At 40.4% G+C, this 23479-nt stretch overlaps 1 protein-coding gene across 2 annotated transcripts in view; it reads left to right on the top strand.

The window, feature by feature from the left end:
• UBE3A (ubiquitin protein ligase E3A) overlaps positions 1 to 23479 on the top strand; it is a 266472-nt gene that overhangs the window by 223186 nt on the left and 19807 nt on the right. For both annotated transcript variants that reach the window (XM_029604748.1, XM_029604747.1), the window contains one exon: positions 21 to 94. In XM_029604748.1, the coding sequence (XP_029460608.1) occupies positions 21 to 94 (74 nt within the window). The remainder of the gene's footprint in view (positions 1 to 20; positions 95 to 23479) is intronic.

The raw sequence follows: 23479 nt of genomic DNA, 5'->3' as shown, positions 1-23479 counted from the left end.
TGTCTTATTTTTATTTGAAGAATCTAGACTTTCAAGCACTAGAAGAAACAACAGAATATGATGGCGGCTATACCAGAGATTCCCATATTATTAGGTAAGGATGAGCTTATTTGTCCCAGAAACCCAAACACTTCTGCTCATTAGGCTGAGATGGTTTGCTCTTCATTGTTAGGCTCAGGCCATATAATAAGATATCACTTGAGGGGGAAAAAACCCCACGTTTTCTAGTTATGATAAAAGCATGTTGTATGAAAATCTTGTAACAAGGTTGTAAACTTTTAATATAAATATTAGAATGTTGTGACCATTTTAATAACTTTTAGTAACTTGGAGGCATAATAGAGGAAAGAGTGATTTTCACAACATAACATGAGGGGCTCATATGTTCGAAATATTAAAATAGTTTCTCCTTCATAAATTATATGTATTTTTGATAATGCATTTGTAAACAAAAAGTCCAGGTTATTTCGTGTTTCTGCATCAGGGGCACATCTTGAAAGTTCCATATCTATCTCTCTATATGATATATATATATAGTTTTGAGGGTTTGTTTTTTTTTTAAAGAAGGTGAAACAAATATCGTTGTTTGAATTCACAAATGACCAATTGGGGCAATATATGGGCTAACAAGGCAAAAATGCATTGTCACAATGAGAGGAATCTCTCACAAAAAAGATGCATTTCCATTGATAAATAGCAATCTATAGGACTGGGAAAGTTAACAAACACCAGTTTTTCGTCTGATATTTTGGAAATGTGTGGTGATATTTTAGATGCAAAAGAGAATTTCCAAAATATGGTTTCTTTCAGAACTAGTTGATTTTGAGGTGACCTATGAATAGATAAATTACCAGTGGTTTTCTTTTTATACTGGTCTTTTCCCGTTGATAGCAGGGCTGAATTAGCCATGCTGTCATGGGAACTGTCATTCAGGGCCCAGGAGGTGGAGCTTTATCAAGCAGAGGCTAGAGCGTTGCTCTCTGCGGCTGCATGTGTGTTCCCGCGCAGGAAAGTAACAGATTCTCCTCAGTCTGTTCTTTCCATGCACAGGATTGCACGCGGAGCTCATTTTCTCCTCAACAAATTCGACATAATGTCTAAAAAACAGTCAGGATTTAAACCCTGCAGATGCGGGAAAGTAATGTCGGTCACCAATGGCCATGACCGATGTTACAGGTGCCTCGGGCAACATCACATTAAAAAAGACTGTGAATTTTGTGCCAGAATGTCACCTAGGGCCCAAAGACAGCGGGCCTATAAGATGAGAGAGCTCCAAAGTTTTTCAGAGCCTTCCAAGGCGCACTCTTCGCCAGGGCCCTCCAAAAATCCGGCCCCTCTACTAAAGAGAGCAGCGTCGTGGGATCCTAGACCCTCCAGGCCTGGAGGTAAGGAGGATTCACGGCGTCATAGACTTTCGGATCAGGGACCTGATCCGGGGAAGTGGGACAAGGGTACGGTCTGGCTATCAAAAATTGCGCCGTCCTCAAAGTACCGTGCGTCTGAATCCACTAGGACGCACAAGGCGCAGGGGGCGCCGAAGACCACACCAGCATCAATGCATACGGCGCAAAAAACGAAACTTACAGCGCCGAGACAAAGCTTGATGCAAGCGACGCACACTCAGCGATGGAGCTGAGTATGGCGCCGACTGTGCCGAAGGATACGGCGCCAAGAGATACGATGCATGCGTCGCAAGAACTGAAGTAAAAATTGACACACACTGCACCAAAGGCGACAAATACGACGCAACAATCTTCCCATAAGATACAACACACATTTAAAAAGACGGCATGAATCTCCGGGTGTCGCCCATTCAACATGTAAAGATTCAACACCAAACCGCTCTCTTAGTTCATGGTCCTCAAAATCCACTTCTAAGGGGCACAAACTAAAACATAGAAGACTGTCGACAGAAAAAAGAACCTGTACAGAAACCTCTTCAGGCCATCGCCATAGACATTCACATCACTCAAAGCATAAGAAGGCTACACAAGAAGTTAGTGGTTAGGACTTGAGCCCTTCCACTTCTGCTTCACCTCATACACAAGGTTCAAAACCTTCACATGAATCAAGCAAGGACATAATACATGTTTCTTCCTCCTCTGCCTCAACGTCCTCCCATAATTCCATTGGGAGTACAGAAGACAATAGGCCAAGTAAGATACCCGGGAAGAAGCACGCTGTCCCATATAACCCACCAAAACCATACCCTGTGGAGCCTAACACAGGTGATACATCCAGACCAACTAAACAAACCGATCGTTCAGCAATGCTACCGCAAACAAAAGAAGTGTTTTTTCAGCTATCTCAATCATTAGCAGGATTTTTTCAAATCCTTCAATCAACCTTCAAGATGCCTACAGACACCTCTGTAAGTTACCCGGAAGCAATACACACTTCCAGAGAACCCTCGTGGGAGCCTCTGTCATCTCCCGTGAGACTTTGCCCAACTTAACCAGTTCAAAACCCAGAAACGCCAATTGACTCAGTTTCTTCACAAACGTCACCATCCTCTTCTACTGGGTACCCATCTGACCCACCAGAACAGCTGCAGGAACCGTATTCCCTTCCAGCGGACCTCACTTACCCAAAATGTTTTGAAAAACTGGGTACGATATTACACCTAGAGGTCCAAAAGGATACTGATCCTAGAACGGAAACTATGGGTCTCCTAAAGATTTTTGATACTCCAGGGGAACCCACGTCTCTTCCACCGCAGGAAGTCTTACACAGCGTTTTACAGAAATCCTGGGAAACGCCGTTTTCTCTGTCAGTGGTTTCAAGGAAAACGGATATAAAATTCCAAATGTGGAAAACATCACACTACAATATACCCCAATTGCCACATGCATCAATTGTGGTTGAATCCATGATGCAAAGATCTAAGAAGACAAAGACACATACCTCCTACCCACCAGGTAAGGACAACCGATGTTTAGATGAGTTTGGAAGAAAGATTTACCAGAATGCGATGGGGGATATGATAGAGATGTTTAAAATCATGAGAGGTCTAGAACGGGTAGATGTGAATCGGTTATTTACTCTTTCGGATAATAGAAAGACTAGGGGGCACTCCATGAAGTTAGCATGTGGCATATTTAAAACAGTTCTTTTTTACTCAACGCACAATTAAACTCTGGAATTTGTTGCCAGAGGATGTGGTTAGTGCAGTTAGTGTAGCTGTGTTTAAAAAAGGATTGGATAAGTTCTTGGAGGAGGTCCATTACCTGCTATTAATTAAGTTGACTTAGAAAATAGCCACTGCTATTACTAGCAACAGTAACATGGAATAGACTTAGTTTTTGGGTACTTGCCAGGTTCTTATGGCCTGGATTGGCCACTGTTGGAAACAGGATGCTGGGCTTGATAGACCCTTGGTCTGACCCAGTATGGCATGTTCTTATGTTCTTAAATGCCGCATTCTGCACCATCAGTTCTATATGGTACAATATAATTATGAGTGCATACAAGCAACGAAAGGTATACTTACATCAACTGGAGAACAGGTACCACCACCTCTCCATGATATGGAAGATTGTTCTAGACACCTTTTACAGGCTGTATATGAAGGATTTGAGACATCTTCCAGGGCGTCTGCTACGGCCATTGCAGCCCGCAGAATGGCATGGCATGGCTTCGATCCAGTGCCATAAGGGAGGATTTACATGAAAAACTGGCTAACCTCCCATGCACAGGAGACAATTTATTCGGAGAACACTTTCTAGAAACAGTGGGTAAATTAAGAGGAAACTCTAGTGGTTCAATCCTTGACAGCGCAATCACAATATTCATTCACACGCCGTTACTTCAGCTCTAATCATCAGCAATCGAATGCCCGCAGACCCTATAGGTCTTACCAGTCATACCGGACACCTTCTTACCAATCATACCAGCGTCTACAAACGCAACAGCAGACCCCACATCAACGAAGGGGTAAGCCACGAAACCAGAGGCAGCCGGCCCAACAACCGGCAGCCCCGGGTAAAATCAACACCATTCTTTTAGTTCCTCAGCCACCACCACAGCATCAAACACCACCCGGCAGAATCCATTCTCGCCTAGCAGCCTGGGAGATAACATCAGATCAATGGTTTTTAGAGATCATACGACATGGTTACCAACTCCAATTTACCACAAAACCCACATTGCCCCACCTTGCACTTCAAAGGCCTCAGGGGTCCCAAACACAACTTGGGGAGGAGATTGCCTTACTTCACAAACAACAAGCTATACAACTGGTTTCTCCGAAAACCCGAAACTCAGGGTTTTATTCCCCATATTTCCTCATTCCCAAGAAGTCAGGAGGCATTTGTCCCATACTGGATCTTCGAGAGTTGAACAAGTTCATGATCAAAGAGAAATTCAAAATGGTATCATTGAAATCCATTCTACCTCTGATTCAACCCAAAGATTGGATGTGTTCTATCGATCTAAAAGATGCTTACACACACATTCCAATCCATCCATCCTCATGGCGATACCTATGCTTTCGCTACAGGCATCAACACTACCAGTACAAGGTTCTCCCCTTTGGACTATCGGCTTCACCCAGAGTTTTCACCAAATGCATGGTAGTGGTGGTAGCTCATCTCAGACAACAGGGTATGACCATCTTTCCTTATCGGGACGATTGGTTGATAATAGCCTCAACTCCGGACATCTTGATCGACCACCTCCGGGTGATAGAGTGCTTACAGGAATTGGGGCTGGTGATCAATTTTCAGAAATCGCATCTGCAGCCAACACAAACTCTACAATTCATCAGAGCTTGTCTAGACACGACTCGGAACCGAGCATACCTGCCGAAAGACAGGGCAATACAAATGTCAACTCCTTGATTCGCTGAACCTAACTCTGAGATCTTCGGCGAGACAAGTTTTAATTATAGTAGGTCACATGGCAGCAGCTATTTTCACAGTCCCAAATACCAGGCCTCATATGCAACGCCTGCAGTGGGGCTTAAAACATCAATGGAAGCAACACTCGCAACCATTGACACAACGTCTATCATTGACATCCGAGAAGAGAGAGGACATAACATGGTGGCTCCTGGACTCCACCTTTTCCAGGGAGCATTGTTCAGCCCCCCCTCCTCACAACACAGTATTGATCACTGATGCGTCCCGCAAGGGATGGGGAGCACATCTCGAAATTTACGAAACACAAGGTTTATGGACAATGTCCGAGCAGACCTTGCAAATAAATTTATTGGCACTCAGAGCGATTCGAAATGCACTCTGTGTTTCAAGACCATCTGAAGGGCTGCAGGGTCATGATCTACACGGACAATCAGGTGTGATGTTTTACATCAACAAACAAGGAGGGGTCCGGTTCAAGCAAGCAAACCCTGATAATCTTCAAACACGCTCACCGACATTGCATACATTTGCAAGCAACTTACCTACCGGGAGTAGCAAATACAAGAGCGGACAGGCTAAGTCGCATCTTTCATCCTCACGAATGGGCTCTCAACTCAGAAGTAGCTCACAACATCTTCATACAATGGGGGACAACTTCGATAGATCTCTTTGCAACGGAAATCAACGCTCAAGTTTCCAACTTCTGCTCAATACGACCCAGCCTGCTCAGAATCGCTCAGGATGCCTTCCTCATCCCATAGACAACAGGCCTCCTATATGCCTTTCCGCCCATACCACTCAATACCAGGACAATTCAAAAGTGCATAGCAGACAGAGCTCAACTAATACTCGAATGCCCAGCCTGGCCCAGATAGCCCGTAGTACAGTTTCCTTCTATGACTGTCCATCAGAGACCCAATTCGACTACCGAATTGCCCAGATCTACAGTTCCAAGAACAGGGGACGCTCCTGCACCCGCTACACTCATCTCTCCATCTGACAGCATGGAGATTGAATGGCTCCTTCTAACAGAACAAGGAGTTTCCACTTCAACACAATTCATCTTGTTAGAATCCAGGAAATTCTCAACTAGAAAAAAATTATAGCTATAAATGGAAGCGCTACTCTACCTGGTGTACTTCCAAGGGCATAACACCATTGGACTGCTCACCTGAGCTACTCATGGACTACCTTCATACACTATACACAGTTGGTCTAGCAACTTCATTCATTAGGGTTCATCTTAGTGCCATAGAGGCATATCATAGACCAGTTAACAATATTCCTATCTCCAATCACCCATTGCTCTCTCGTTTCATTAAAGGCTAACTCACCTACGTCCTCCAATCTCCAAGCCTCCAGTTCCATGGAACCTCAACATAGTTCTAGAACAGCTCATGCTTTCCTTTTTTGAACCTATGGACTCGGCACACATGAAATACCTTACATGGAAGGTAGTATTCCTGGTAGCAGTAACATCAGCACGCCGAGAAAGTGAATTGTAAGCCTTAGTCCACTATGCTCCATATTTACAGTTTTATCACCAAAAGGTAGTTCTCAGGACTCACCCATCCTTTCTCCCAAAGGTGGTTTCTCAATTCCACCTAAATCAAGCCATAGAACTACCCATCTTTTTCCCTAAACCTCACTCTAATGGTAGGGGAAAACTACTGCATACCCTGGACTGCAAAAGAGTGTTAGCATACTACAAAGAGAGAACACATTCTGACTCCTGTGTTTCTCAACTATGTCTCTTTCGACCCGAAAGCACCTGGACTACCAGTGGCTAAACGCACCATCTTCAGCTGGATAGCACAGTGCATCAAATTCTGCTACGAGAAACAGAAACTGCATCTACATTCTGTTCCCAAAGCTCACCAAGTCAGGGCAGTGGCTGCCTCCTTGGCGCATCTCAAAAATGTACAACCTATAGACATTTGTAAACCAGCTACATGGTCATCGCTTCATACTTTCGAATCCCACTACTGCCTTGATCAACAAGCAGCCACTGATCCGAAAGATAGGGCAAGCAATCCTGCAGTCTCTATCCTCCTGTCCATGGTGATTGCCACACTAATATGGATCACGCAAACATATACACATCACGGACAGCGTGATCGGGAGCTTGGGACTCCCATGACAGCATGGCTAATTGAGCCCTGCTATCAACGGGGAAAAAGCGAGTTTGCTTACCGTAATGGCATTTCCGTAGATAGGATGAATTAGCCATGCTGACCCTCCCTCCTCCCTGGCAGTCGCCGTCTATTTGACTACATTGAAGCTTAATCACAGACTGAGAAGAATCTGTTACTTTCCTGCACGGGAACACTTGTGCAGCCGCAGAGAGCAAAGCTCTAGCCTCTGCTTGATAAAGCTCCACCTCCTGGGCCCTGAATGACAGTTCCCATGACAGCATGGCTAATTCATCCTGCTATCTACGGAAACACCGTTTACGGCAAGCAAACTTGCTTTTTTTGTTATGAGCAGTAAAGGCAGTTAGTGTAACTGGGTTTAAAAAAGGTGTGGACAAGTTCCTGGAGGAGAAGTCCATAAACTGCTATTAATCTTGTTGATTCAGGGCATAGACACTGCTTATTACCAGCACCTGTAGCATAGAATTTATTTAATGTTTGGGTATTTCCAGGTACTTGTAACTTGTATTGGCCACTGTTAGAAACAGGATACTGGGCTTGACCCAGTATGGCAAATTTTTAAAGTCCTGTCTTAAAATGAAACGTTGAAAAACAAGAAGCACTAACATGCAAATGAAAATATCAGGAAAGTGCTCTTCAGTGCACACAAATCCCATACCTCCAAAGAAATGATTAAAAAAAAAAAACCATATGTGGACGCATTTAATGTAAACCACATTAGCAAAATAAATACTTCCCAGTATCCCAAACCAAACTTGCAAGCAAGGTGCAAATGAAAAGCTCTGCTGATATCCTTTCTTCAAATTGGAGACTACACTACTACCCGCAAAAGACAAATTTTGTGTAGATTGCAAACCTCTTTACAAGATTACAGACTATGATAAAGAGCTTTTAATAAACTAAGCATAAACATGATTTCTAAATGAGAACGCACTGAAATATCAGTTTGATTGTCCTGTTTTGTATGACAGTTCCTAAAAGTCTATAAAAAGTTCAGAATACACATGTCTGTATTTAGCTTGCATCCCTGTTATATGGTATGAATTTCTTGTGTTTTGCATGGTTTCTCTCTGGCATTTTAGTGATATTTAGTGATACCTTTTTGATATTGACATTTTTTAGTTATGCCAGAAAATGAGCACAATTTATTGTGAAAAGCAAAAATACAACATCACTGATGTAGACTATATAATTTGGAAGCTCAAAGACCCCTATTTGTTTTGTCTGTTCATGTCAGATTAAATATATTGAAATATATTGAAATATATTTAATTTAACTCTTAAAATACCATTTTCTGTAAGTTCAAAGATAAGTTTTTGAGGCTGTCATAGAATGTCTTCAGTCTTGTATGCTTAGTTGTGAGCATGTCAGAACTTACGTAGTGAAGACATTTAATGCACATTTCATTTAGAATATTTCTGATACCAGCAATATCTAATATTTTTATATATTTTACATCTGTTAATATGACCTTTTAATTTTAAAGCACTATCTTGGTGCTGTTTGTTTTAAAGTAGATGTTTTACTCTAGTTTACAAAAACTGCTTGCCAGAAACTGAAAAAAATTTAAATTAAAGATTGGCCATAAGAGGTTTTGCCTTCTTCATTTCAAACAGTTTCTGTGATGTTTTCTTAAATTCTTTAAAGAACCATGGCTAAAATGCTAATCAGGGACATAAAAAGCAAAAATGCTCTACATTTTTTAAAGATCTGTAACTGAATTTTTATTTTTTTGACACTACTTCTCACCCCAGACTCTATCAGATGTGTATGGTGTTACATATCCGTGAAAGACCAGCAATATTTTTAGGAACTTTTCAGATTTTCTCTGCCTCCTCTCTTCAAAGTAGCTAAGCTACTTACCTGTTTCAAGTGTTCTCTGTGGACAGCAGGACAAATCAGCCACACAAGTGGGTGACAACATTGGATGGCACGGTTGTGGAATATGCTTTGTCAGAGTTCAGAAAGACCTAGAGGTTTTTGATTATGTACAGCCGCCCTGTGTGAGTTTCTTCAGTCATTTTACAAGCTAGGCTTCAACAATATAGGGTGACGAGTAGTATTGTGTGGCTGACTTGTCCTTCTGTCTACAGAACATCTATTACAGGTAAGAAGCTTAGCTTTCACAGTGGAAAAGCAGGATGAAATTCAGCCATATAAGTGGGGCCTCCCAAGCTGAAGGTTGCAGGAAAACATTCCTGTTGGTAACGGAAGAATTGCAACCCAATAGCGAGGACAGAGGGAGAGCTGAAGCTGTTTGTTAAATTGCTAAGTACTGCCTGGCCAAAGTTATTGTCCCTGCAAGAATGCTCTTCAAGATAGTAATGTTTGACAAAGGTGTGAATAGAGGACCGGATGGCTGCTTTGCAGATTTCTTGTAGCAGATTAAAGATGTGAAAATGATTTAATTTCTCTCTGGATCTTCCCAGAAATCCAAGGAGGGATGAGAAAATGGTCAGGGCTCCCAGAGACCCTCATGTAAAAGGTTTTCATGGCTGCCACTGTTATGGGAGAGAATTCCATGCCAAGTCTCTGAGGGTACTGGAGCACTGCAAACATACTCCCCTTTAGAGGAGAGATGCCTGCCAAGACCCTTCAGGTGTATCTCTACTGAAGCTATGATCTTGCTTCACACTAGAGGTGAGAGTGATATACTCCAAAGCTTTACAGGTACTCCTCTGCCAATGCTTTGTGGTCTCCTTACCTTTAGAAGAGGGATGCCTACCAAGACCCTTCAGGTGTATCTCTACTGAAGCTATCATCTTGATCCCCTCTATACTCCAAAGCTCTTCAGGTGGTACTCTGCAAATGCTTTGTGGATTCCTTTACCTTTGTGGGAGCAATCGTCCACGGTTACCATTGTTCTGAAAAAGAGGATGAGAATTTCAGAAGACCCAGATTCTTTAATAAGTCAGTCATGAATATGCTTACTAAGCAGGTGGTTATTAAAACTCAGGCTTGAGTCAAAAGAGCCTTAGAAGGATATGAGGAGGGATAAGAGTTTTTTCCCTATACATACCATAGTAAAGTAGGTTAGGAGCAACAGATGGACCAACCTAGGAAGAGGGAGGGGGAATCACCACCTAAAATCTTTTCAAAGCTAGTTAGGCTGCTTAAGGAGACAAATAAGCTATGGTTCTTGTTCTTTAAGGTGGACAGGTCTAACAGACCTCACAAAGCATGCATCTATCCCAGTTGAAAACTCTTCCTGTCTGCACAGTGATCTGAGTAGTAGGATGCTATAGTAACTGCTGCTGTGAACTGAATGATTCCCTCCTAAAAGTGGCAGCATGTTCTTCCTATATTTCAAGAGCAATTATCAGGTTGTCACATACTGTGGCAACTGATCTCCCTTAACTCTGATCTCATTTGCTGCCAAGTACTATTCTGATACTGCCTATGTGTAGTCCGAGCAGCAAAGTACATAACGTGCAGTTGCAACCAGGATAGAACTATGGCTGAGACTGTGGGCCATTGGTTTTTCATTTTAGACCTCCTTTTGAAAGACCTATTTGGGAAGAAACTGTATGTGATTGTGATGGATAATGTTAAGAAAAATAAAGCCATGTTACCTCTATATAAACAGTGTGCAAAAAAAAGGCTTGGAACATCTTATTTTTAAGGAGTTCATTAGATAATACCCATAATAAGATCCAAAGAGGGCAGATACTGAAATACTTTATGAAAATTGTGCAGGTGAGGAATACCAAAGGTGGCTGGGAGCCACAATTCATACAGAGGTCCTGATATAGAAGGAGATTCCTCTGGCTTCCCTGGGTGATATGTTACCTCTCTTCTTAAGTTCTAAGTGTTGTGATTTGCTTTTTTTTTAAACTATATTTCCTCCTTTCTTCTTTCCTCAAGGTGTGTACAGAACTAATCAATAAAAAGATATATCCATGTAAATATAAAAAAAAATTTCACCTTATCCCCACCCTCAAACCTCCCCTGTCCTAAGCAGTTACATCATCTTATCACAAATTCAGCTGCTCCTCCCCCCTCACTAAATGCATACTCCCAAAAACCCACTCGTAACTCATGACTTTACGCCCAGAAAACCAAATAAACCATTCTCTTTTTGAGTCTTAGAGGGTAAGTTGTTCCAAAAAGCTGGCACATAACAACTAAATGTTAAATGGTGAGTCAGATGAGCTACTGAATGTGATGGTGTCAATAAGACTCAGTTGGGATGAACTCAACGAATAAAAGCAATAGTAGCCTATGTGCTGATAAGTAAAGAAACTGAGTTATATTCAAATTAACCTTGTCAACTGAAAAGCAGGTTTTTAATACCAACAGAAACATACTTTGAAATGTTTGCATGATAATGCCAGAGTTATAAAAAGTAAGATGAGAGAGTTAGAATGTGTAACACTGAATGAAGAGACATCTCAGAGGCCTAGTGAAAGGAAAATAACCATTGGGGACAGTGCTATAACAGGGTATAAAATATAGATAGGGTTGATCAATTTGGTGGGGTGTGGCGCTTTGTTAGGAATAAACCACGTTATCAATTATGCCAAAATATATTTCATATAAACAACCCTCATTCAGGAGCAGAATGATTACACTGTATTGTGTTTCATTTCATTCACTTAAATTGAATATGGGATTTGTAACCCATTATAACGTGAATCGCTCACCGTTGGAATTTTTTAATCATTGGATTGGTTAAAGTTCTTTTAATCAGATAAGCAAATGGCAATGCTGTATCTTTCAATTTTTCAAGTATTTTTTAAATTATTTTAATTTTTCAGTTTTTTTTAACACTGTTCATTCATTGTATCTGACAGCAAAGTATATCCACAAAAGAAAAAATGAGAAACCACTTATCATATTGCAGCGGCACCTAACTCCTGTGCCGTATCCGTAACGCCCGACTGAATAAAGAGGCTTACAACTTGAAACTGCTTCAATAACGCCGACACAGCTTGTGTTTCGTTGGAGGGACTTCATCAGGGGCTCGGGCTTCAAATTATACTGGTCCGTATCATTTCTTCTCAGTCCATTTCCATCTATTTCCTCGTCCCACTATATGATTCAGGAGTTAACACTCACCTGCAGGAGTCAGAGAAGTGCAAAACATTTATTCCTCTGCAGCAGCAGGGCTTACAGCAATCTGGCAGCTTCACGTTCCCCTCCCGCCGGACTCTGGCCCTCGGGCTGCTCATTAAGTAATTTAAAAAATACTTGAATTGAAAGATACAGCATTGCCATTTGCTTATCTGATTAAAAGAACTTTAACCAATCTGATGATTAAAAAATTCCAACGGTGAGCGATTCACGTTATAATGGGTTACAAATCCCATATTCAATTTAAGTGAATGAAATGAAACACAATACAGTGTAATCATTCTGCTCCCGAATGAGGGTTGTTTATAAGAAATATATTTTGGCATAATTGATAACGTGGTTTATTATCTATTAATTGTCATATTAGTACCATCGTTGACATCCAGTTTTCAAAAAAATTATTGCTTTGTCAGGAATGGCATAGAATCCAAAAAGATAAAGATCCTGTGGGATCTAAATGCTTGAATCCTTATGGGTAGAAATTCCATGTGTGATTGAGAAAAGTATAGCAGTGGAGGTATCTATCATCCAGCTGGCCAAAATGAACAGAGATGATGAAATGCTAAAAGAAATTAGGGAAGCTAACAAATTTGGCAGTATGGTGGTAATGGGAGATTTCAGTTACCCCAATATTGACTGAGAAGATATCACATTAGGACATGCTAGGGAAGTAAAGTTCCTAGATGAAATAAATGCTTTATGGAGCAGTTGGTCTACGAACTAATGAGAAGGGAAACCATTTTAGACCAAATCCTTGGTGGAATGCAGGATTTGGTGCAGGATGTAATGGTGGTGAGCCGCTCGACAACAGTAATCAAAGTGCAATCAAATTTGACAATGACTGGAGGGGAGGCCATTAAGTAAATCTACAACTCTAGTTTTAAACTTTCAAAAGGGGAGACTTTGATAAACTGAGGAAAATAGGAAAAAACTGAAAGGTGCAGTTATAAGGGTGAAAAGTTTTATATCAGGTGTGGTCATTGTTTAAAAACACCATCTTTGAAGCCCAGTTCAGATGTATTCCATATATTAAAAGAGAAGGAATGAAGACCAAATGACTACTTCCATAGTTAAAAGATGAGGTAAGAGAATATTTCAGCCAAAAGAACTTCGTTCAAAAATTGGAGAAAATAGGAAAAAGCATAAGTATTGGCAAGTTAGATGTAAGTTAGATGCAAAACATTGATCAGTCATGCTCAAAGAGAATTTGAAAAGGTGGTGGCCGCAGAGGCAAAAACTCTCATTAAAATGTTTTTAAAATATATCCAAAGAAGAAGCCTATATGAGAGTCGGACTGTTAGGTGATCGAGGGACTAAAGGGGGCACTTAGAGAAAGGTCATTGCTGATAGAAGAAATTAATTCTTTACTTTGCTGCTTACTGAAGAGGATGCTGGTGAGATATCTGTATCAGAAATGTTATTCAATGGCAATGATTTGGAAGAATTGAAACAAATCACCGTGAAGCTGGAAGATATAATACAAACTAAAGAGTAGCCTGGACCAGATGGTATGCACCCCAGAGTTCTGAAAGAACTAGAAATTGAAAATTCAGATCTATTACTAGTAATTTGTTACCAATTATTAAAATTTCTATTGTACCTGATGATTGAAGGGTGGCTAATGTAATCCAGACATTTAAAAAATGGCTCCAGGGGGTGATCCAGGAAACTATAGACCAGTGAGTCTAATGTCAGTGCTGGGACCAGATGGTATGCACCCCAGAGTTCTGAAAGAACTAGAAATTGAAAATTCAGATCTATTACTAGTAATTTGTTACCAATTATTAAAATTTCTATTGTACCTGATGATTGAAGGGTGGCTAATGTAATCCAGACATTTAAAAATGGCTCCAGGGGGTGATCCAGGAAACTATAGACCAGTGAGTCTAATGTCAGTGCTGGGAAAAATCATGGAAACTTTTTTAAAGAACAAAATCACATTACATATAGAAAAGTATGGTTTAATGCAGTGGTTCCCAACCTTTTAACGGTTGAGACACACATGACAGATGGTTCTCGCATGCGTGACACACTGACACATGACCCATCACGGGGCTAAATGTAAATATACACTCTGAATCCACAGGAACCCCCCCCCCCCCCCCCCCCCCAACATTGGGTACAGAGCAGAACTAGGACATTATCCGTACAATTCACCATACAAAAAAAGGGTTCTGGTGCCACCTCAGTAACACCAAAACAAACTCCCTTAACCACCAGGCGCAATAACCCTCCTTATGAAAAGACAGTAGTTTATCATCAATGCATGTCCCATTGAGAAAACACAACAAATAAGATTGATACAAATGCCTACATGCTAGTAAAATACCTCACCTCTGTAACACACACAAAACCGACCTTCACCAAGTACAGAAAGACCACAAATTACAAATATGAAGACAAACTGAAATTGAAACCCAGAAAAGCCATTCTGCATGCAGTGCAAAACTGGAGAAATGGAAACAAATATAGCACCCAACATTGTCCCAGGATCTCCAATAATGCACACAAACTAATCCATAGTATTCGAGAATGTATTCAAACAGTAACAACTCAACCTATGAAAAGGCAACACTACAAATATTAAACCAGGCCCTAAACACTAATGCACCTCCTATTAGGAAAACAAGCCAAGATGCTATAGATTCCCACACAGAAATAATTGTAAAACTGTACTAAAATGTTTCAGAACTGAGGAACAAATTAACATCAAACAATTAAAAACTCATAAAAATTAGAAAATGTTCAAACACCAATAAAATATTTCAAAACAGCAGATACATCACATAATACCCAATAATTAAAATGGCAGTCGATCAAGAAAAATAAAATTAAAAAGCTATCGTTAGTTACCCTCTCCAGCAACTCTCCCCCTCTTTTTCCTTGCAGGCAAATAGCACACACCCGAAGCAGCAGTGGATGCTGAAGCTCTGTCCTCTTGGTCCTTTTCCTTAGGGCCCATGACTAATCTCTCTTACACACATAGCAGTTACATCCCACTACCAGTCTTTATTTCTCACATACACCAGTAACCTCCCTGAACAGTATCTCTCTCTCTCTCTCTCACCTGTGACCTCCCTTCCCAGTCTGTCTCCTGCATACACACACACACCAGTCAGCTCTCTTTCCAGTCTCTCCCTCACATACACACACATACAAGTCACCTCCCTGACCAGTGTCTGACTCCCTCAGACACACCAGTCACTTCCCAGACCAATCTCTCCCTCAGACACACCAGTCACTTCCCAGACCAATCTCTCCCACACACATACCAGTCACCTCCCTGACCAGTCTGTTTCCCTCACACACACACACACACACACACACCAGTCACCTCCCTGACCAGTGTGTCACCCTCACACACATTTATTTTATTTTATTTTATTTTATTTATTTATTTATTTATTTATTTATTTTTAATTTTTATATACCGAAGTTCTTGTGGGAATTACAAATCACTCCGGTTTACATAAAACGATGAACTGCCCAACAGCGGATGGGGGCTTTACATAGAACTGTAGAACATAAGGAACAATAAAACCGGATGTCAATTTAACATAGTAATAATAAATATAATATAATATAATATGTACATACAATTTAACTATTTAACATAGTAGAGATGACGTGTCAAATCTACCATATAGATACAATAAGAGTAATATAGTGAACTTATGGATTCAAAAATTGATTGAGCAGTTGTGGAGTCCTGATAGTAGTTTTATATACCTCAGTATGGGCAGAGAGCCGATTTACATATGTAACATACATAATAAAATAAGGATAACATTACAAACAACTTAATGTTAAAGTACATTAATATAAAATATGCTGATAAAGATGTTATTTTTGAGAAATGTGTGTACAAGTCTGTTAACTAATTTTATATGATAAAGTAAAAAGGTATGTTTTGAGAAGTTTCCTGAATTTCTTTTGTATTATATGTTAAGCGAATTTCTTCAGGGATGGAGTTTCAAACAGTTGGGCCTGCTACTGAGAATGTTCATCTACGAGTTAGATCTAGGTGTGCAGATTTTACTGTGGGTACTTAGAGAATACATTTATCCATTGATCGCAATTGTCGAGTTGGTTTGTAAATCCGTAGTACGGTGCAGAGCCATATTGTGGTTGGGTTGTGAATCATTGTAAGAATCTTATATGTGACTCGGTAGGATATTGGCAGCCAGTGAAGATGTTGTAGTATTGGAGTGATATGATCTCGACGAGATATGTTATATAATAAGCGGGCTGTGGAATTTTGAATGAGTTGGAGTGAGTAGTAGAGGCTGGTAATCCTATATATAGAGAGTTACAGTAATCTAAACTTGTGAAGATGAGTGCTTGTGTTACGGATCGAAAATCTGATGGATATAATAGTGGTTTGTTTTCTTAACATATGGAGTTTATAGAAGGATTTCTTTATCAATGCTGATATGTTGTTGGACATGGATAGTCGGGAATCAATAACCCTTACCTAGATTTTTGACGTATGATTTTATTGTTAGTATTTGCCCTTCAAAAGTGAAGGTTTTGGGCGGTTGGTGAGTTGAGTGAAGAATCGTAGATAAGAAAAGTAATTTGGTTTTTGATGTGTTTAATTTTAATCTGTTATGAGACAACCACATTTTTATCATAGTTAAGTATAGATGTAATAGTGAAAATGCATTTTTCTAAGAGTCGGTGAATGGTATGATGAACTGGATGTCATCAGCATAAATTTTAAAAGGTAAATTGAGTCCAGATAGTAGATGGCATAGTGGTAATAGAGATATGTTGAAAAGAATCGCAGAGAGCGATGAACCCTTCGGAACTCCAGATTTGGTGTTTTGACATTCCTAATGTTATTCTTTGGGGACCTTCTGATATGAATGAAGTGAACCATTGTAAGACAGTGTCTGCAATTCCTATTTGTTTAAGGTTTAGCAGTAGAATGTCGTGATTTAAAGTATCGAACGCTGCTGAAATGTCAAGCAGCACCATCATGATGTAATCTGTTTGAGTCAAATCCTCTTAGGATGTTGTCAAATGATGAAAGAAGTAAAGATTTAGTACTGTGTCCTTTTCTAAATCCGTGTTGGTTAGCATGTAAGATATTGTTGTCTTGTATGTAGTCAGATAATTGTTGAAGTGCAACAGATTCGATGGTTTTGGCCATTGATGGAAGTGTAGCAATAGGACTGTAATGTGATACATCCAGTGGGTCTTGCGTTTTATTCTTTGGTATTGGTACATGCTCTTACACATACATGCTCTTACACACGTGCTCTCACTTAGACATACTATCAATCACACTTGCACAAATGGTCTCTCTTTCATACATGCTATCAGTCACATACACATGCGCTCTCTCTGGCTCACTTTCAGTCACAACTACCCCCTTGCTCCAAGGCACAAATGGCAGCTGCAATAGCCAGCTCAAGAACAAAGAATCCCATAGACTGCTATTTCTTCCATTGCTGACTCCAAGTTGTGCTTCATTTTGGTCTAGGCCCACACTGTTGCCCTACTTTATGCAACATGGTCTTCTTTTTCCTGCACAGCCCACTGTACATCATGTCCTTTTCTGGGCTGTGAGGGCAAGAAGAAGAAAGGGCCATGCTGCTGATGTTGCCAGCTTCCATTAACACTACAGCCGTTCCAGCCCGTGCGAAATGGTGGTAAAGTTAGTGGAAGAATTATGTGCATCTTGCAGTGATGAAAGAGAAGGGAGGGAAGCGCAACATGGGCAGCGGACACTGGGAAGCTGCAGCACACCTTCTGGTTCTTGGTGACACTGAAGTGTCAATACACACCAATTGAGAATCGTGGGTTTAATGGGACACAGCCAGCATGGATTTAGCTAAAGGATATCTTTCCTCCCCAATCTGCTAGTTTTTTGAAGGGATCAATAAACATGTGGTTAATGGTGAGTCTGTGGATTTAGTATATTTAGATTTTCAAATGATGTTTGACAAAATCCCACATTAGACTCCCATGAAAATTAAAAAGCATTGGGATAGGAGGCAGTGACCTATTGTGGATTGCAAACTGGTAAAAAGATAGGAATAGATAGCCATTTTTCTCAATGAAGAAAGGTAAACAGTGAAGTGTCTCAAGGAACTGTACTAGGATTGGTGCTTTTTAATATATTTATAAATGATTTGGAAAGAGGTACAGTGAGTGAGGTGATCAAATTAGCAGATGAAGTAATTATTCTAAGTTGTTAAATCACAAATGGATTGTGAAAAATTTATAAAGGACCTTATGAGACTAGAAGACTGGGCATTCAAATGGCAATTTAAATTTAATGTGGACAAGTGCAAAGTGGTGCACATAGGGAAAAGTAATCTGCATTGTAGTTCATGATGTTAGGTTCCAGATTAGGAGTTACCTCCCAGGAAAAGGATCTGGATGTCATAGTGGACCGTCCTTTGACGTCCTCAGCTCAGTGAGTGGTGGCAATCAAAAAAGCAAACAAAATGTTAGAATTTATTAGGAAAGGAATGGAGAATAAAATGGAGAATGTCATCATCCCTTTGTATCAGTCCATGGTGAGACCATACCTGGAATACGGTTTGCAGTTCTGATCGCTGCATCTCAAAAAAGATATAGTTGCACTGGAAAAGGTACAGAGAAGGGCGACCAGAATGAGAGTTCAGGGCTGTTCAGCTTGAAGAAGAGATGGCTGTTGGGGATATGACAGATGTCTATAAAATCATGAGTGGAATAGAACAAGTAAATTGGTTATTTACTTTTTCAAAAAATACAAAGACTAGGGGGGGGGGGGGGGGGACACTTCCAAAACCACCAGACACATCACGTTAAGAGATCGGGCCTTCTCTACAGCCGGTCCACCTCTATGGAACTCCATCCCCCCCGATTTTAGACTGGAACCCTGCCTCTCAATTTTCAAGAAAAGACTCAAGTCTTGGCTGTTCAAACAAGCATTTCCGGACTCCAATTAATTCAACATCTCAACATCAATACATAAACATCAACTACTTCAATGTTAACTACCTGTAACGATCGTTAGCCATTATTAATCTGTCCTTTCTTTCCTTCGCCCAGTTCTACACACCCTTGTTACATGTAACTGCTTTTTTCTGCACCATAGTTCCAGTTTAAAGTTTATTACGCACCCCCGTTTTATGTGAACCAGCATGATGTGACTGCTGTCTTGAATGCCGGTATATAAAAAACTCAAATAAATAAATAAAATAACTTCCTGAAGTTATTAGGTAGCACATTTAAAACAAATCATAAAAAATGATTTTTCGCTCAACATACAATTACTGTATATACTCACATATAAGCAGACGATCGGTTTTATAACCTCTGAAACAGAGACCCACATATAGGCTGAAGTTCAAAATTTGATAGCCTATAAGTGGTGCTTGCAACAAACTATAGGCCAGGGATGTTTCTTTGCCTCTTAAAATTGCCCTAATGGTAAAGGCATACCTTTGCCTTACTTTTAAGAAATTTCAGTTGTAGCTTACTTGCTTTGCAAACATCTCTATGCCCTATTGTAGTAAGGTAATTTTTATTTAAAACAAAGCTGATGTGTTTTCAGTTGATTGTACTGACTGTAATGATGTTTTATGTTCTTTTCCTAACATGCACAAATCGGGTGTTGAACTTGTTTTCTCAAATATAGACAAAAATTATTTTAAACATTTAAAACAGAATATAGTGCATAAATATTGCATTAAAATCAACCATTTAAAATAATTAGCATAATACCTAGTTTATATTTTTGCTAATGTGCTCACATCGGCCTCAGTGTGTAGCAATCATACTTTGGTCTAAAATTTGGCTGTGATCCACATATTAACCTAACTCAGCTTTGCGGGCATATTTTGGAGCATAAAATAAAATACAGCAAGATCTGGAATTAATTGCCGGAGGATATAGTTAAGGCAGCATAACTGGAGGAGACTTGGTGAATTTTTACTACTTATCACTGATTGCATGAGATCTATTTACTGTTTGGGATCTTGCCAGGTACTTGTGACCTCGATTGACCACTGTTGGAAACCAGATACTGGGCTTGATGAACCCAGTATGGCAAGTCTTACATAATGCACCAGCTTATACTATAAAATTGCGTCTGTCAAATGTTTACGGCATCATCAGTATTTTGAATGCTATCCTGAATTCAGTAGGAACTAATATAATAATTTTAAGATAGATATAATATGCAGTGCCCCCCAGGCTCTTGAGATTCTGCAGCTATGAAAGAAATCATGTAATTAGCCTGCTGCCTTATGATTAACAGCCTGCTGCACAATCAACAAACCTGAAGCTCTCAATCACCTAATTCAATCATCTGGAGAAAGCTACAGGATGTCTGTTTCTTGCTCCAACCCCTCCCTTCACAAACTGCCTGCAGGAAGAAGGAGAAGGGTGAGGCTGTTGGAGTAGACAGAGCATAGGAGATAGAGGTACTCTGCTCCCTACTTCAGCCCTTCCCTCCTCTTCAATGCCCCTTCCTTCTGCCCTAAAGGGAACAAGATGGGAGGGGTGAAATTGGAGTGGACAGAGCAAATTTTTGATCTTTCAAAGATCTCTTAAACAATCTAGAGATGATTTTGATATAAATCCATGAAGAGGAGTCCCTCTAGAAGAATTTAGTCTTTATACAAAGTTTCTTGCACCTGCATATGGGCCAGTCATACACCAGCTACAAATACTTGAATGTATGTTGGAAGTCAGCAACTACTGGCATCCCACAGCTAGTAGTTACAGCATTAATTTCAGTTCATAGGCGTATTGACTGGCTCTACTGCTCAGAAGTTTCAGAATTGTTAATGCAACCCTTTTTTATATGTTACCATGTATCCAATATTAGGGTTGTGCATTCGGTCCCTACGTACTGGCAATCCGCAACGGATGTGGCCATATTCGTTGTATTTATGGGGAAGCAAAACGTATTGCGATTCCCCACGAATACACGAATCTTCGCCGAATTATTCGGCAGCCTAAAGAAACCAATTTAAACAAACCCCCCACCCTCCTGACCCCCCCCCCCCCCCCAAGACTTACCAAAACTCCCTGGTGGTCCAGCGAGGGGTCCGGGAGCCATCCCCTGCACTCACACCCTCAGTCCCGGTTTCAAAATGGCGCCGATAGCCCCTGTGACATAGTATGGATCTCTGCTATTTTGGAGGTGTGTGAGCTATACACAGGGAATTTAGTCAAAATTGATGGCAGGATGAATGCAGCATCTTATCTGAAAATATTAGAGTAGAATTTACATTCTTCAGCCAGGAATCTGCACAAGGGGGTGCACTTGGACTTTCTAACATGACAGTGATCCGAAACAAGGCTAAGTCTACCCTTCAGTAGCTGCAGCAGAAGAAGGTGAAGGTTCTGAAGTGGCCATCACAGTCTCCTGAGCTCAGCATCATTGAGCCACTTTGGGGAGAACTCAAACATGCAGTTCATGCTAGACAACCAAAGAATTAACAGGATCTGGAGGCTTTTGCCAAGAAGAATGAGCAGCTTTACCACATGAGAAAAATAAAGGGCCTCATTCACAACTATCACAAAAGATTACAAGCCATCATTGATGCAAAAGGGGGCAGTACACGATATTAAGAACTAAGGGGATGCAAACTTTTGAACAGGACCATTTTATTGTTTCTCTTACTGCTATGGTTTAATGATTTTGCTATTCTGTAATTCATAATAGTTTTAATTTGGAACACATTAAAAATAGGCGTGTTGTATCTGATCACTAATGTTTTCTTAAAATGCTACACATCTTACACATTTTGCCAGGGATATGTAAACTTATGAGCACAACTGTCTGGTTTCATTCTTAAAGATATTTATTCATTTAATAATAACCAGGAAATTGTTTTGCCTATTTTATGCCATAGCCCCAAGAATTCTAACAAGGTGAAATTGCACTGTATTTCTTTAGAGAAGTTTGTAGTATATTGGGGAGAATTTTCAAACAGACCACATAGTTGCAAACTAGTGGATGATGTTAATGCATGCATTTTGCCCAAATTTTCAAAGGGAAACCATAAAGTACTGTGGTGCAGTTTACTGACCTCTCCCCCATTCTACCTTAAGGAGCCCTGTTCAGTTTTTTAACCCAGGTCTCCGTAAGGCAGAAGATTGCAAGGGATTCTGGGTGAAGGGAGGTTCTCTTCATCTTGCCATAAGAGCCCAGGTCTAGAGAGTTTGAGGAGGACTCAAGGAGCTGGTAGGACCTCATGATACACTTAGACAGTAGACGTTTTCCTGTTAGTTTTACCTGACGCAAGGTGAGCTACTATTTTGATTCTTGTATCATTGAAGCACTGTAAATAAATACCTGCACCATAACTAAGTTGGTCCAGTCTTATTGTATTCCTGAACTATTCCTGTGGCCGCTACAGTACTTTCCCTTCGAAAATTTGTGAAAAATGCATATGTTAAAAATTTGCACATACTGTTTTGTGAGGGTATCCAAAAATTGCTGTTTTCTCTCCCAACCAAACACCCAAAGGAATGTCTCCTTTATAATGCAGCTGAAAGTATGTGTTGTGAATTCTGACTGTACTTTTTACATACTCAGAAGAGGGCAATTTACTTAGGTGAATTGGTCTCTACATTAATAACTTTTTTCTTTATGATTTAAACTATTTAAATAAGACAGAACAGGTTGTTTTGGTGTTGATAAAGCACTAAAAGCTTTTCAAATATCAGCTTTTGTTTTACTGCCTACTCAGAGAATACCTCTGAGACTAAACAGGCTAGTCAGGTTCATATCTTCATGACCAAGTACAGTATGAATAAATGGACATCATTTTGTACCACCTTTTGGAAAAGTTCACCAAGCTGTTGGGCAAAGAATTGTGGTTGAATTAAAGGTCATGCAACAAGTTGTAGGTGATAACTTTTTATAGGACTAACTTAATACACATCTTACTCGTAGTAGAATTTTGCACTTCAGTGGAGCGCAGAATTCCCCTGCTACATGGAATTTGTATTTTTGCACAAAATTTGTAGAAAGGCCTGCAGGCTGCAAGCGGAGCCCATCCCACTCACAGTAGAAGCACAGGGAAGTCACCAGCTGCAAGCGGAGCCCATCCCGCTTCCTCCAGAAGAACAGGAAGGCTGCCAGGCTGTGAGTGGAGCCCATACCACTTGTAGGAGAAGAAAAGTCAGGCCGCGAGCAGATCCCAACCTGTTCACGGCAAAGACAGGAGAAGCAAGAAAGCCTTTGTGAGAAAGAAGTGTGTACTGTGCGCTGAGGGTGAGTGTGTGTGCCAGAGAGAGGGAACTTGTGTAAGGGAGTGTGTATGTGAGTGAGAGATTAGGATCCTATATGTGTGAAAAAGGAATTGTGTGTATGCATGTGTGTGAGAAGGGGAGTCTGTGTGCAGAAGTGTGTGTAGCCTGTATGAAGGTAGATTAGT

Source organism: Rhinatrema bivittatum, chromosome 5, assembly GCF_901001135.1.
Source record: "Rhinatrema bivittatum chromosome 5, aRhiBiv1.1, whole genome shotgun sequence".
NCBI lineage: Eukaryota > Metazoa > Chordata > Amphibia > Gymnophiona > Rhinatrematidae > Rhinatrema > Rhinatrema bivittatum.
This window is presented reverse-complemented; position numbering and strand designations above follow the sequence as displayed.